Genomic DNA, 14,450 nt, shown 5'->3' with positions numbered 1-14,450 from the left:
TACTAGTTATAGGAAGTCTTTTCTGGAACCAGGCAACTGTATGTTCTTTTTCAGTGAAATACTGTCATTTGTCTAATTCTTCTATAATTTACCTGCATCTATTCTGCAAGATTTGACTTTTTCTTAAACACATAAACAAGATTTAGTTACTGAAATGAAAATGTCAAAGTTCAAAGAAACTATTTCTTTGCATTTTTATACAAGAGAACACTAAATGCTAGAACATAATTGCCCATAGATTTTCTTTATGCAGCATTTTGCTTATTTTACTTCACAAAGAAAGGAAGTGATGCAGTTTTGTGAAGTTTATCATGTAGCACTGCATATAACCTCTATCAAATGTGTGGTTGTTAATGTTTACTTCTAGCCTTAGCTGTTCAGAGGGAGTTCTTCCAGGGCCTCAAAGCATTTCCATGTATGCTTTTCATTTGAAGTTATTATCAATGTTACTGACTTGAATTTTACATCTACAAAGAGCTCAAAGTTAATTTACTCCATATTCCCTCTTACAGGTAGAGGATGGGGAGAATTCATGGTTTAAGCCGAGCTGGTAACTCAGCACCACACAGCTGTTTGCTTACACCTCCCCATTTAGCCCCCTCTGGGCTGGATGGGGAGGAGAATTGGAAGAATGTAAACCCCACAGGTTGAGAAAAGAACAGTCCAATAAAGTACAATATAACACTAATGATAATAATAATAATAATAATTATAAGGGAAATAACAAGGGGAGAGAATATAAAACTAAAAGGGGAAAGAAAAAAAACCCAATGAACACAAGTGATTCACAATACAATTGCTCACCACCTGCCGACCAATACGCAGCCCGACCTGAGCAGCAATCTGGGCCTTCTGGGTAACTCCCTCCCTTTTCTATAATGGGCATGACATGCTGTGGTATGGAATATCCCTTTGGCTAGTCTGGGTCAGGTGTCCTGTCTCTGCTTCCTTCTGGCTTACCGTGACACTCTTCACTGGCAGAGCATGAGACTGAAAAGTCCTTGATCAGGGTAAGTGCTACTGAGCAACAACTAAAACATTGGTGTGTTATCAGCATTGTTCTCAGACTAAAACCAAAACACAGCCCTGCACCATGTACTAGGAAGGAGAAAAATAACTGTGACAGCTGAACCCAGGGCAGTAGAACACTATGGTTTACAACCTCAATTTCTATACAACAGCAGAGATTTTGCTGCTAGAATTCCCCTTTATCTTTTTCAGAATTTCCAAGAGCAATGAATTTAATCCCAATCCTCAAACCAAAAAATTCTCAATGAAATAGGCTGATGTACAGCTGTACTGCAGGGGAGCCTGATGTGCCTCTTTTAAACAGGCGGTTTCACTTGGTGAAAGAATCTTGCGGGCACTCGTTGTGAAACAAGTGCTGCTCCCAGCTCAGTGGGAGAAAGGGACCCTGTCACTGTCTGCTCTGTTTTCCAAGACGAAATCTGGCACTTTCTGCTTAGTTGTGGGTGGGAGTGTGAATAACAAACTTCCTCGCCAAAGGAGTCCTGCAATTACTATCTGCGGAGTAAAACTAGTTATGGGAAAGGATGAACTACTTTCTTAGACACCAGCTGAAAAGAAATTGAAGTGTTTATACAGAAAATTAGTGTTTACAAGGAGAAAAAAAAGTGATTAACAAAGCACCCACTGCAAATCCTTCTTTCATAACATCCAACAGCAATTTCTTTTGCTTTGAATTTGTGCTAGTGAAAAAAGACAAACATGTTTTCCGCCAATATGTGTCTGTCTATTAAAAGAGAAATAGCAATCACCCTTCAGTTACAGGGTAGACAGCGATGGTCACAACAAACAAAAATTACTTCTGCTATTTCAGGTGAATCTACTCCCAGAAATGGCCTGCGTATTTTTCTTCTTTTTTTTTCACCTAAACTGGTGCAAAATACAGAATAGAAAGCAGTTACAAGGTTTGAGTCTGCAGGATTTGGCACTAATGCCAATGGAGCAAATACTGATAGAGCCAAACCGGTGTTCATATGTGTTTACTCTAAGGGTGCCAAAACTTTTTCTTGCTAATACTGCAGAGGTGCACATCTTACTTAATGGGCTTTATGTTTAGAAATGAGTTAACACATGCAAAGGCTACTACTAGTGCAAAGCTGAACTCACCTGTTTGTACAACTTCTATGATCCCATAAACAAGTGCCTATTCAAGGAAATGGTAGCATCCATTTGTAAAACCACCCAGAAATTTTACAAATGCAAAATCAAAGGAACTGTGCATTGGAGTATTTGCAGATAAACAGAAAGTTTTACCACATGTTTAACTCACTTGCCATTACAGCTTTAATAACGCTACGGATGAAAAGTTTTCAACTACAAAGTTGGATTTTAAAAGAATTATATTATGGAAAAGTCTTGTATGAAGAAGAAAAGACAAAACCTACAAAAGAACCACCATAAATGTTGAAGCAGTTGTCAGTATCATAAGCACTTTTTTCCTAGCTAGCTATTCCATTATGATCAAGCTAGTTGATTATATTCTCACTTGCTTCATAACAGTTGCCAAATTTTACACCTGCAGTTGTTTTCCCTCTGGTATTTCCAGGATAAATACACTCAGTATTTTTGCTGTGAGCAGAGTAAACTGATCTATGAGCAATTAACACAATCACTTGCTAATTCTCATACCCCTGTGAGAAGGTAGCCACCACTTTGACAATAACAACTAAAGTCCTACTGGCTCCAGATTAGTCTTCCTAGGTGGCTCTTTTTTAATAGCTCTATTCTTATTTTGAGCTGCACAGTAGTGCAACCCCCCGTAAAGTCCAATGATCAGGATTCTGCACTGTTTTCAGATTCAAAGAGAAAATGTATGTCAGATCTGTTCTCTGGGGCTTTTTGTAGACAGGGCAGGAGTACACACTTCCTTGTTGCTTCTTTGGATCAGGTAGTGCTGTTGTGCTAACAGCGTACACGTGTACTACAGGAAGACTTGTGAGCAGCACCTGAAAATGTTAAAAGAGACACAGGGCTCAGCATTAGAAAAGCAGGATAGGGTGTCTGAACTCCAAACACTAGAACTAGATTCAGTGGTAGCCTTCAGTAAAAGCACCAGCACCTCAGCAGAGGTACATGAGAGAACATGTGTCCCATGCTCACTTCCATATTGACCCCAATGTAAAGCCAGTGGGCAGCTCAGGGACAACAGACATCTGGAAGCCTGGAAGGAAGAGAAAGCAGCAGAAACCTGGAAAACTGCACACCATTGAAGTAAATGGAAAAATGACAGTGTGGTTCTAGGAGAGAAAAAGAAAGACCATTGTCTTTTTTCCCATCCCTCGCCCCTTCGGCTGAGTTCCCTATTTTCAACCCACCTCCTGTTCTATGAATGGCAGGACTTGAAGCTACAAATGTCACGCTGCCTTTAGTAAGCCTCCTTGTTACCCCTGCACTGCTGGCAGTGGACAGTCAAAGTTCCAAAGGGCCTCTTGGGTATTATTCCAGACTAGATCCCCTCAGGTCTAACATCAATAGAAAGTACTCATTGGCCGGGGGGGAAAGCAGGACTCAAACACAAGAGCAACATGGAAGCTCTGTGAACACTCCAGAGCACCTGGGTAAACTCCATGTTTGAATGTGTATTTTGGCAAAGCAGGCAACAGAAGCTACAGCTGGCAAGGTCTGGTTTAGAGAAGTTTGTTATCAGCCAGATGCAGAAGTGTTTTACCTACAAAGAGTAAATACCTCAACTCCAATTCCAGGACAGTTATCATTGATTTGGCAGCTTTCCCTGGGTGGTGACTACAGCATCTAATCACTACTCCATAGCTAGATTTTAAATCTGCTTAGTCACATCAGGAAAATATAACTTCATGCACGGATAACTGAGGGTAAGCCCAGAACTAATACTCATCCTCCTATTCAAAAACAAATGTAGGGGTTTCTAGTCATCCAAAACAGTGACCTCCGCAGCAGCTGTGATCAGACCTAGTCCTGGGCTTTGGAAACTGTGGTAGGGTCCCACTTGGTCAGTCAAAAGAAGGCTGACTGGGGGATGCACTATTTTACTTAAACACAGCTGTGCTTCTGAGGTCCCTGAAGCCAAGAAGCCCAGCATCCGTTTGCCGTAGTGCAGTGCATCCTAAAATAGTTTTCTGACAGTTTTCTTTATTTGGTTCTGGTGGGTAAACACTGTCCTCTTCCCACCCCTCCTAAAACCTGTTCTACCCTCTTAAAACCTGTTGTGAAACCACTGCTGCAGGCACTCAAAATGCCTCCTGGTGTTCTCTGAGCACACCACATTATGCCACAGCTTGTTTTGCTCACTTCATGCTTACCTTTGGTGCTGCCTCCACCAGCTTACTGTTTTTGCGGTCCCAACCTGCCCCTTCAAGGAAAAGGCCATATATATAAACCCCACCAATGTCAGCAGGAGGAGGGCCAACAACATCTTCTTTCATCATCTTGGTCACTTCATTGTGTAAAACAACACTGTCGAGTGCCCAGCCTTTTGCTAAATTCATGCGAGTTGTCTCTTGCCTCATAGCAGTTAGGAATCCCTAAGGAGATTGAATATGACATAAAGGGTTTAAAACAACCTTCAATTTACCCATTTCCACCTTTTTTCCTATATAAGTGACATAAGCAGTATAAAACCTCAAGACGCAGAATCTCATGTACATGTAAAACTAAATTCAGTAGTGTAAATTCAGTGCTTTCCTACACTTTCCCAGTCCCATTATTCTTATATACTTGGTGTGCATGTGTTAGTGCTAAGAAACCACCATGTTGGTTTATTTACCATTTTGGAAGCTTCATGTATAACTCACCTCACTTCACATGCCTATGTACAACCAGCCAGATAGAGAGACGTTTACAAGGCTGCCTGATTAATGTGTTTTGTGAGGTTTCAAATGCAGATAATTGCTAAGCCACAAATAAAACTGTTATTTTGTGTGTTATATTACCCACCTTTTCTTAGACGAACATTGTAAAAATGCTTTTCAGTCAACAAATCTTGAAGCATTTTACAGAACACAAAGAACAAACTGGAATTATGCAATTAAATAGTGAAATACCTCCATCAGTTTGCTCAGTGCAAAGCCTTAATATACTACAATAACATACTATTGTAGACAGCAGCAAGATAAACTCACAGCACTTCAGCATAGAATGAAACTAATTCTCTGTTCCAAAGAACTACAGTCTCATGATACAGTTACAAGCTACCACAAGACAAGCCAGGCTGAAGATGCTGGTTATTTTCTCTTGTATAACTGTTCACGTGCACATGCACTGCATCACATAGGAAGCACCTTAGTCCTAAAAGACAAGAGAAAAAACTGGTTTGCACTTCCAGTGCACATGCTGTAGGTGTACACCTTATCTCACCTTATGGAAAACCATTCCATAGCCAGGAGATGAATGAGTGAAACACTAAAATTGAAGATGAAAGAGCAAGAGGGACTTGTTGAGAAGGACAGCTAGGAAAGAAGAAGTTTCAGGACAGATTTCAGAGCAGAAAAAGACGGTATCTGAAGACAGATATGAGGGAATACAAAGCCACATGGGGAACACATAAAGGTGGGTAGTAAAGAGCAAACAGTACACCTAGGAAGAAATCAGGAGCAATAAGGGAATTGAACAAGCCTTTTAATTTTCTTCAGTATTCACCATGCAGGATGCTTGGTTGAGCTACTGTTAGGGCCAAAGGAATGGAAAGAAGTCAGATACACAAACATTAGTACACTGGTCTACGCAGAGGCCAGCCTCTGGCTGCTGGGACTGGAGCTCTTGTTGCACAGGTGTCCTGGGTTCAGCAGTAGCAGTCATTTTTCCTCCTTCTTAGTAGCTCATGCAGTGCTGTGGTTTTGACTTTCAGCCTGGGAACAGTGCTGATTACACCGATGTTTTTAGTTGTTGCTCAGTAATGTTTACTCTGACCAAGGACTTTGTGAGTCTCATGCTGTGCCAGGGAGGAGGGAAAGCCAGGAGGAAGCAGAGACAGGACACCTGACCCAAACTAGCCAAAGAGGTATTCCATACCACAGCATGTCATGTCCAGGATGTAGAACTGGGGGCAGTTACCCAGAAAGGTGAGATCACTGCTCGGTCGGGCTGAGTATCGGTCGGTGGTTGGTGAGCGGTTGTATTCTCTTCCCTTGTTATTTCCCTTATCATTATTTTTATTGGTGGTAGCAGCAGTGGTTTGTGTTATACCTTAGTTACTGGACTGTTCTTATCTCAACCCATGGGAGTTGAATCTTTTGATTCTCCTCCCCATCCCTCTGGGAGCAAGGGGGAGGAAGGGGGGGGAGTGAGCAAGCGACTACATGGTTCTGAGTTACTGATTGGACTTAAACCACGACAATCTGCTAAGCACTTTGTAGCTATACCCTTTAAATTATGAAAACATGAGATGACATTTATGAATCCAGATGTTTCAGTTAACTGACATTGGTTGCTTCTCAATATCATTCCAGAGACCCCAGGACAAGTATTCTAAAGAGGTTTTGTGATAGCAGAGATAATTGTAATTGCATTAGAAATAGTTGGGAACTCTAGCGCATAGCTAAGGGAGACAGGATTAAAGTTCTTCTATCAGAAATGTCATTAAGTGAAAGCAGAATCCTTGTAGTTAATTTGTGGAATTTTAATTCGTAGGAACATGCTAGAACTAGTTTAAAATACACGGTGTTCACTGCCAGAAGGCTCCAGAGGGCTACTGGATCCCAGATAAAGTGAAATATTCAAGAAAGAAGAGCCTGAAGAGAACAGGGCAGAGCAATGACTGTATTAAGGGAATCAGTTCAAAGGCACTGTGGACACATTGGAATAAAAGTAAGCTCAGAGCTGTGAGTTGTCTTCAGGAATAAGACTAAGACTGCAGACTATTCTGACAGAAATGGCAGGACCTATATGCTGTCTGCAGTGGGACTTGTACCACTGCTGTGCTCATTTGAATGAATCCTAGGCAGTGTTTAAAGACTACAGCTGTGAGCTGAAGGCCCAACTGTGTACCCCAGAGCAGATGAATGGAACAATAAACAGCAAGAAAAAAATTGAGTGACTCTATGGCTGAGGGCTTATCTCTCCCTAAAAAACCCTGACAGGAACATAATGGACTACTTGCCATGACATTTGTTTTGATTTCCTTGTCTGGGTTTTGTTTTCTTGTGTGCTTTTTTTTTTTTTTGGGTGGGGGGGTGGGGTGGGGTGGGGAGCATGTTGAGATTTCAGAAACAGGGAAAGTTATTTCTTCTTTCTTCACCTGCCTTTTCCTGAACTTCTCCCTGGCCTGCTCAATGAAGGCTGCTAAAGCTTTGTCCCTTCGCCTTCTAACAACCCATGCAAACTAACCCTGAACATTTCAGGGAGGGAGAAGCAGGCATCCCTGGAAGCTATGACAAAAGATATGGAAATCCGTTCAGTCTATTGCTTTCACAATCATATTCTCTTCTTTATCTTGCTTAGGTGGTTCCTTATTTGTCACTTATTTTGCAATTTCCACAGCAACCAAATTATGACAGGTTTACTAGAATTAAGTGGGCACCAAGGAATAGAGACGTTATACTTCATATCCTTATTAGCATTCACATTGCTTTGGCATCTAAGGGTCTTCGAAATAGGCTGAGGGTTCATTATGCTAAGTAGTATGCAACCATAAAGACAGTTCTGCCTCACAGGTCTTAAAATCCATATATAGTGGAAGTGACAGCAACTGGATACAGTGATGTAAACAAGGAAATGCTGCAATATGGAAATTGGGAGGTAGAAATGAAACATGCATAGTGTTTTGTGGGTTTTTGTTTTTTTTTTTTACGAAAAAGTCCAGTAACATCAGATTAACTTCCAGGAGGGAAAAAAATTCACTTCTTGCTTTGTTCACCCCAGCTATCTTGGCCCAATGCAGACACACAGAGGGAATTGGATTTCTTTTACCCAGAAGCCTGAGCCTGCCCTCATTTGTATCACTATAAATAAAGATTAACTTCTGTGAAATTACTGAATTCATCCTGGTGTATAAACAGTCCAAGAGAAGGCAGAGTCAGGTCCTATATTATTTTTTATTGCCAGAATGCCTCATTCTCCCAGGGCTGTAAATCTACTTTATTGCCTTGTGTTATCCATGGCATTTATCCATTGACTATAAAGCAAACACTGAGATCTATGCAAGTAGGCAAATCACAAATTACTGAGGAGCTGCATTTCATCTCACAAATAAAAGGATTTTTTCCTGACAGTTTCTCAGGCATTACAAACAAGCCATTAGAACCACAGCAGTAATACTCCATCACCTCAACTTGCTTGAGAAGATAAATATTCTTAACATAAGAAATACTGATTTTAAACACAGTGATATGACTATTAACAAAACAATAGTTAATTAAATAGTAAAGGAGTCTTTGCTCAGGTGACTTTCTTGTAGAATGAGCCACTTCCATAACCCAGGTTACAGAAAATGGAGACTACAACTGTAACAATCTGATTCTTAAGCTTGTGATTGTCATCACAAATACATTTTGAAATCAGGTAAGCATATCTCATTCTGGGATTTTTTTTGCCTGCACACTATGTATTTAGGGATTTTTAGACCTATGTGTTATGAAGTGTTAGATTTTTGCATTTCTAGAGGCTTTCTCACTTACTGTGGTCTATGAAATCACAACTTGTTAGAGGATATTTTACTCTGATTATTTGGCAGCTTTTTTGAGAAATCCAAATGTATACATCCAAAAGAAAGTAGGATACCTGATTTAGGCTGGCAAAATTTCAGAACTGAGAAAACCCCAAAGCACAAAAAAGCTAGCTAAAATGGTCAGTACAAAGTCTGTATCAGCTCCTGCCCATCTGTAAAGCAAAAGCAAACACCAACAAAACCAAAAGCCTGTTAAGGTTGCATGCAGCCTGGTCATTGCAAAAGTTAGTTAGGAATACTTCAGAGTGCGATTATCAATGTGTTGTTAACAAACCAAGTATGGAAGCATAAGCATTTTATTAAACCTCCTACTCCTCTCCCTCATACTTTTGCTTGGGAACCCTTTGCTCAGGGATTCTGTAAGAACACTTCCATGCTATAAAGTTTTATCGGCAGACAGCTGACACAGACAGAAGAGATGATAGATGGATATTTCCCAGCAATAGTCCTAGAGAATATCTGCCAATGCTGCTTTCTCTATTCTAGGCAGCTGTTTCAGCTAGCTTCTGCATTGCTAACAAGTACTGAGATTAAAATAGATCTTTAAAATAGCTTTTGCTAAGGCTTCACAGGAACCTGTTGGCTGGATACTCTCACAATGACTCACTTCCACAACTCTCACTTCCCACAAACATCTTTGAATCATGAAAAGCTTTAATGAATGTGTACAACTGTGTAAAGACACTACACGTCACCTAGGTATGTATACTTTACCTCTTTTAACTCTGTTGTCAGCTGTTCCCTGTCTTTCATTTTGTGCCAGGTTTTTATTTCAGATGGTGCAGGCAAGAGGCTGGGTTTTTTCTATGTCTCTGCAGATCAAGTCTGGCACAATTCGAGGGTGATATAAATAACAAACCTTCCATTTCAAGGAACTGATTTGCAAGGATTGAGAGCCAAGCCCAAATCTCTTCTTCCTATGTCAAAGTTCTAAAACTTATCTTTTTTTGTACTCAAAGGAATTTTCATGCAATGAATGAAAAACAGATTACGGTAACAGAGGAGGGGGGGAAAGGATGATAACACTCAAATGTGAAAAGATGTACCTACTCAATTTTCACACTATAATTAAAGCAACCAGAAGATGAATTCCATTATTTCAGTAAAATTATTTTGGTCTAGCAAAAATTTTTAGTAGATGTTGATATTAATTTATTCTGCATTTATGCTAAAAATGGAATTTAGATTATACTTCAGATAGTCACAATTGAGTCAGCTTGAAATTCTCTCAGGGTTTAATTTAACTGTTACATAGGAGTTAGCTAGAAAGATTGATCTGGCAATCTTACCTGTGGATTAAAGAATCCTGCTATCCAGAACTGGTTTGGTCGGCCATCCCGCAGCCAACTGCTGAACTGCTGGTTTCTTTCAAGAAGCTCAGTAAACCAAAATCCTAAAGTAGCCGACTCCCAGGAAATCCTAAACCATAGTTTTGGAATTCTAGCATCATACATATTATCTAAAGCATCTTGCAATTCTTCTGACATAATTATGGTTCCTGGAAGAGAAAGTAAAACATTCAGAATGAACTTTCCCCTAGCTTGGAGAGGCAATTAAAACTCCCAACCGACATTCTGAATCTAATAAATCCCTTTTTGTTCTGCTTTAATTGCACACCTGTTGCACTAAAGTCTTATCAGTTTGCACTTAATTTGCTCAAACTTGATTCAAAGCTAAAGGTGACAAGATAAATGATATTTTGTCTGTTATTTTGATCAGAAATAAAGTGGGTTTTTTAAACAGCTCCTTTTCCCTCATACACATTATTTATATTCATCATATTCACAAAGTGTTTGGAATGTGATTAATCATTTAAAACTTTTAATATATTTTAATGGTTCCTACACACACAATCAATGATAGAGATATACCGTGTAACTCATCTATATCTTAAGCATGTACTGACAATGATTATATTCAGGAAATTTACTGTTATTAATCATAGATAACTTTCTACATTTCCATTAGCAAGATTCTCAGTGGGAAAACAGTACGTAGAATAAAGCTAGAGGCAAGAATTATTTGGGGGGGAGGGTAGTGACAGTGTGTACTCACATATTCCATGAATAGTACTGTTGTGTCCATTAAAATACTGACATTTACGAAGACAGTAAGTTTTCAGTGACACTCACCATTTCATGTGCCAGAAGTTCCCGTATCTTGTCAGTTTGTATTCTCAGTAGCACTGAGATCTGGCATATGGCTGTGCCTCATTTGCATTATAGAAGCTTTTCTGGAAGCTTCCATTCTGATTAAATGTTCATGTAATACTCATGTTCAATGTACCATCATACACACAGCTGCTGTAACTGCCATAAGAGCCACAGGAGATACCAAACAGAATTAGGTGGCTTCTACCACAAAACATGTAAAGGAAAGGGAAGTGCTCTAGGTGACTGCAAACAACTGCAATGGCCCATCTAAACAGACCTGGAAGGAAATGTGGCCTGTAATAGGTAAGCATTTTACATCCCTTTCTTTCATTAAATTTGGAAGGTCCCCAGTTCAGGGGAAGAAGAATATCCAGGAACCAAACACCAGCTTTTAATTTAGAAGAATGCAGCAGCCAACCTAAAAACTTGTATAACATTTTGTGCAAATTTGGTACTTTCTACTATAGATCAATCAATGCCAAATAGGCTTCAATTTCTTCTAGCATGAATGTTAATGATCTGCACCTCTATGCACCTCTTTTTTGCACCTCTCTATGCACCTCTTTTTTGCACCTGTCTATGCACCTCTTTTTTGCACCTCTCTATGCACCTCTTTTATGCACCTCTCTATGCACGTCTTTTATGCACCTCTCTATGCATGTCTTTTTTGCACCTCTCTATGCACCTCTTTTATGCACCTCTCTGTGTACCTTTTTTTGTGCAACAAATGCTATAAGAAAACCAGCAACTTTTACAAAACTGCAAGTAAAAAATACTGTCTGTCCCACATTCTCTGTACTGGCTTCATAGTCAGGTCCAGAATCATGTTTTGGTACGGCTAAGTGTCTATTATAACACAATTAATAAACCTTCTCTTTGGGTATAAATCTCTGTAACACACAACCAAGAGCACCAACATTTAAGAAAGAAGTCACTCTGTGACTTCTGAGCCACCTCCCCTTTGCCTAGAGAATTGCAGTGTTACATCATACACTTTATTCATGCTCTGGAGGCAGAAAAAGTGAAAAAGTCATGCAACACACTTTGGTTTCAAGTTGGAGCAACGGTAGGGTGGGCAGAAAACAAATGAAGAGCATCTTGTTTGAGCCTTGGGGACCATTACCATCCAAAGTAAGTAAAAAAAGAACCCTTTAATCTCTGGTTCTTCCTTGTTTTCAAGCTGATGCAGCCAACTTGCTCCTGCAACAAGAGTCACGAGAGAGCTACATGTTCTCCTCCATTTTTGTGGGCAGGCTGGAGCTTTTAAAATAGGGAGATACAACTAGTCTCTGACCCAAAGCATAGTGAAATCTTAGGATGTCTGCCCGTTATGACTCAGAGCAGCTGCTGAGAACACTAAGCCAGAGTGTTCTTGAGGATGAGGTATGCTCACAGTTCTGGCCTTGCCCATGTAGCCGCATAAATATTCCTAGTGAGTGGGTGTCATCTCTGGCAGTAGGCATACAGTGCTTGAATTTCAGCACTAAATGACATTTGTGGGTGTTGGGATGCATTCCTGCAACTAAAATACTCTCATTAAAAGAAAAATAAAAATAAAAAAAAAAGTGTCAGAAATAAAATCAGTAACACATGAGAAAAACAGTGGCATCTTTCTGAAGAAAGGTGACACAGGTGTTTGAAAACCTACATTTGATAAACTGTATGAGTAGCACAATCATAGGCTTCTCATATTTAACTTTTGAGAAGCTCAGAGCACTGGTTATCATATGAAGAGACTGAATGTCCTATGAACTTAACATGACAGGCTTGAATGTTCTATGAATCAGACAGGCCAGTTGTTTATAACTTGGTTATTTTGGGGTTTACTTTGTGATATTCCCTTTCTTGAATGGAACAAAGCTCATCAGAAAATGACTGATGAAAAGTCAGGTCAGTTAAAGACATCAGGGTATTTCCATGCTTCAAAAATAATATGTACTATAGACATACCGTTTGCACAGTATACACAGTTTGGAAATCAGGATTCCCCTTTTTCATTGCCCTAGATTTATACCATCTCACTTCTAAACCACATCTAAATGTATCTAATTGCTGTGTAGTGAGTAAGCCAAATAAAGCTATTCAGTTCTGATGATAACTTGGTTTTATTGTTAATTAATGTAAATAGTCTGTTCTTTCAAACTGATCTGGTTTTAGGGTGATTCATTCAATAGATATAATGCCTTGAATGGACTACATCAGGGCGTTGCCCCTTCTTACTACCATACCTACCACAAGCTGAATCTGAAAACTGTGGAATTTGTAAAATCTGGGTCTAAATTTTTAATTGCACATTTAGGAAAGCCTGTGTCTGGACTAGCAAGCTTGCATGCTTCATTTAAATGAATGGATAAAGTTAGGAACAAAGGAAGGACCCTAAACTCCACCATGAACCAAAAAAGCCTCAACCAAAAAAAATCCAAAAGAAGTGAGTGGTTCTCTTCCTACAGGCATGGATGTGGATCTAGGAAAAACAGAATAATTACATAGGATACAAATTAAATGAGAAGTAGCTAGTTTTTCCATCAACTACAGTTTGCCTATAGCTGACATCATTATAACAGGACTGTAGACTACCCCTTGAGGACAATACTTGCTAGACAATGAGTCTGTTGAGCTAGCCTTAACAGCACACAGAGGAAAAGCTCAGTCAAAGCATCAATCCATTCTTTGCAACTATAGAAGTTGATCTTTTCAGCCTTTAATCCCTGCTCAAGTTTACCTCCGAAGCAACCAGTTTTGTTATTCAACCAGTCACTCCTTGCCTCCACCACTAAGCTTAACAACCTGTTTGTCATTGAACATGTTGAAGAGAAAATCCCATCTTGCTTGTAACTTCATCAGCTTTCCTCCCTTTCTGCTTTATGACAACAGATAACTTGTCTGTGCATTCCACAAAGCATGATTTACTTTTTCACCCAAAGGTACAAGGTATACAGAATACTAGATAAAACCAATAAAAGCTAATGTATGTTTCCCCATACCTAAAACTTGATCTTTTTTTTTTTTTTTTTTTCAAGCTTTAGGATGTTTCTGCTATCTCAGAATAGATACCACCACCACTTTGCTGAAAGAAGTCAACTTCTTTGCTTCAGGAATTTCTCTGGGTATTTCCTTCTCTCTTCACAGGCAGCACTTGGGCACTTCAGCATTTGGAGGTGATTCCCAGGAAGTTCTCAGAAGCTCATTTAACTTCACAATGCTGTTTTAATCCTAAGGCCCTCATCAATTTATCACCTCCTTTTACTCCTGGTCTCCAGAACAGCGAGTAAATCAGACAGCCTAGCTCTGCAATGCACAGCACTCTCTCCATTTTTACCTGTGGACTCTGGTATTCTCTCCAGCTGCACTTAACCTTTGCCCCTGTTCTGCTTTCTGTTTGTTTCCCACTTTCTTTTTCTGGTGCAGAATCTTCTGATTTAATTCGTCAAGTCAGAAGAGATGAAAGGAACTGAAAAACTTGAGTAGCATGCACTTTTTCACATAGAAAAGCACGCAGATTTTCTGCAATAGCTAATTCCTTCAGTCAGTAAGAAGGCAATTTGAAAGTAACCTTGCAAATTGTTCTGAAAGTTTATCAGCTCCACTTCTAAATGCACTTGGCTGCACCCAACAAAGGACTGAAAACAAAA

General features: G+C 39.7%; 1 protein-coding gene across 1 annotated transcript in view; it reads right to left on the bottom strand.

Annotated features, from left to right (window-relative positions):
• The window catches only part of LOC133267073 (dynein axonemal heavy chain 5-like), a 459,819-nt gene that overhangs the window by 299,141 nt on the left and 146,228 nt on the right, over positions 1-14,450 (bottom strand). The window contains exons 75-77 of the mRNA XM_061449003.1: positions 9,955-10,163; positions 4,305-4,526; positions 961-2,972 (exon numbers count right to left, since the gene is read on the bottom strand). Of these exons, the coding sequence (XP_061304987.1) occupies positions 2,754-2,972; positions 4,305-4,526; positions 9,955-10,163 (650 nt within the window). The 3' untranslated portion in view covers positions 961-2,753. The remainder of the gene's footprint in view (positions 1-960; positions 2,973-4,304; positions 4,527-9,954; positions 10,164-14,450) is intronic.

Source organism: Pezoporus flaviventris, unplaced genomic scaffold, assembly GCF_033815535.1.
Source record: "Pezoporus flaviventris isolate CSIRO_AGI_PZ_B2104156 unplaced genomic scaffold, CSIRO_AGI_Pfla_v1 ptg000007l, whole genome shotgun sequence".
Classification (NCBI taxonomy): Eukaryota; Metazoa; Chordata; class Aves; order Psittaciformes; family Psittacidae; genus Pezoporus; species Pezoporus flaviventris.
The sequence above is the reverse complement of the archived record's forward strand: the minus strand, read 5'-3'. Positions and strand labels throughout refer to the sequence as shown.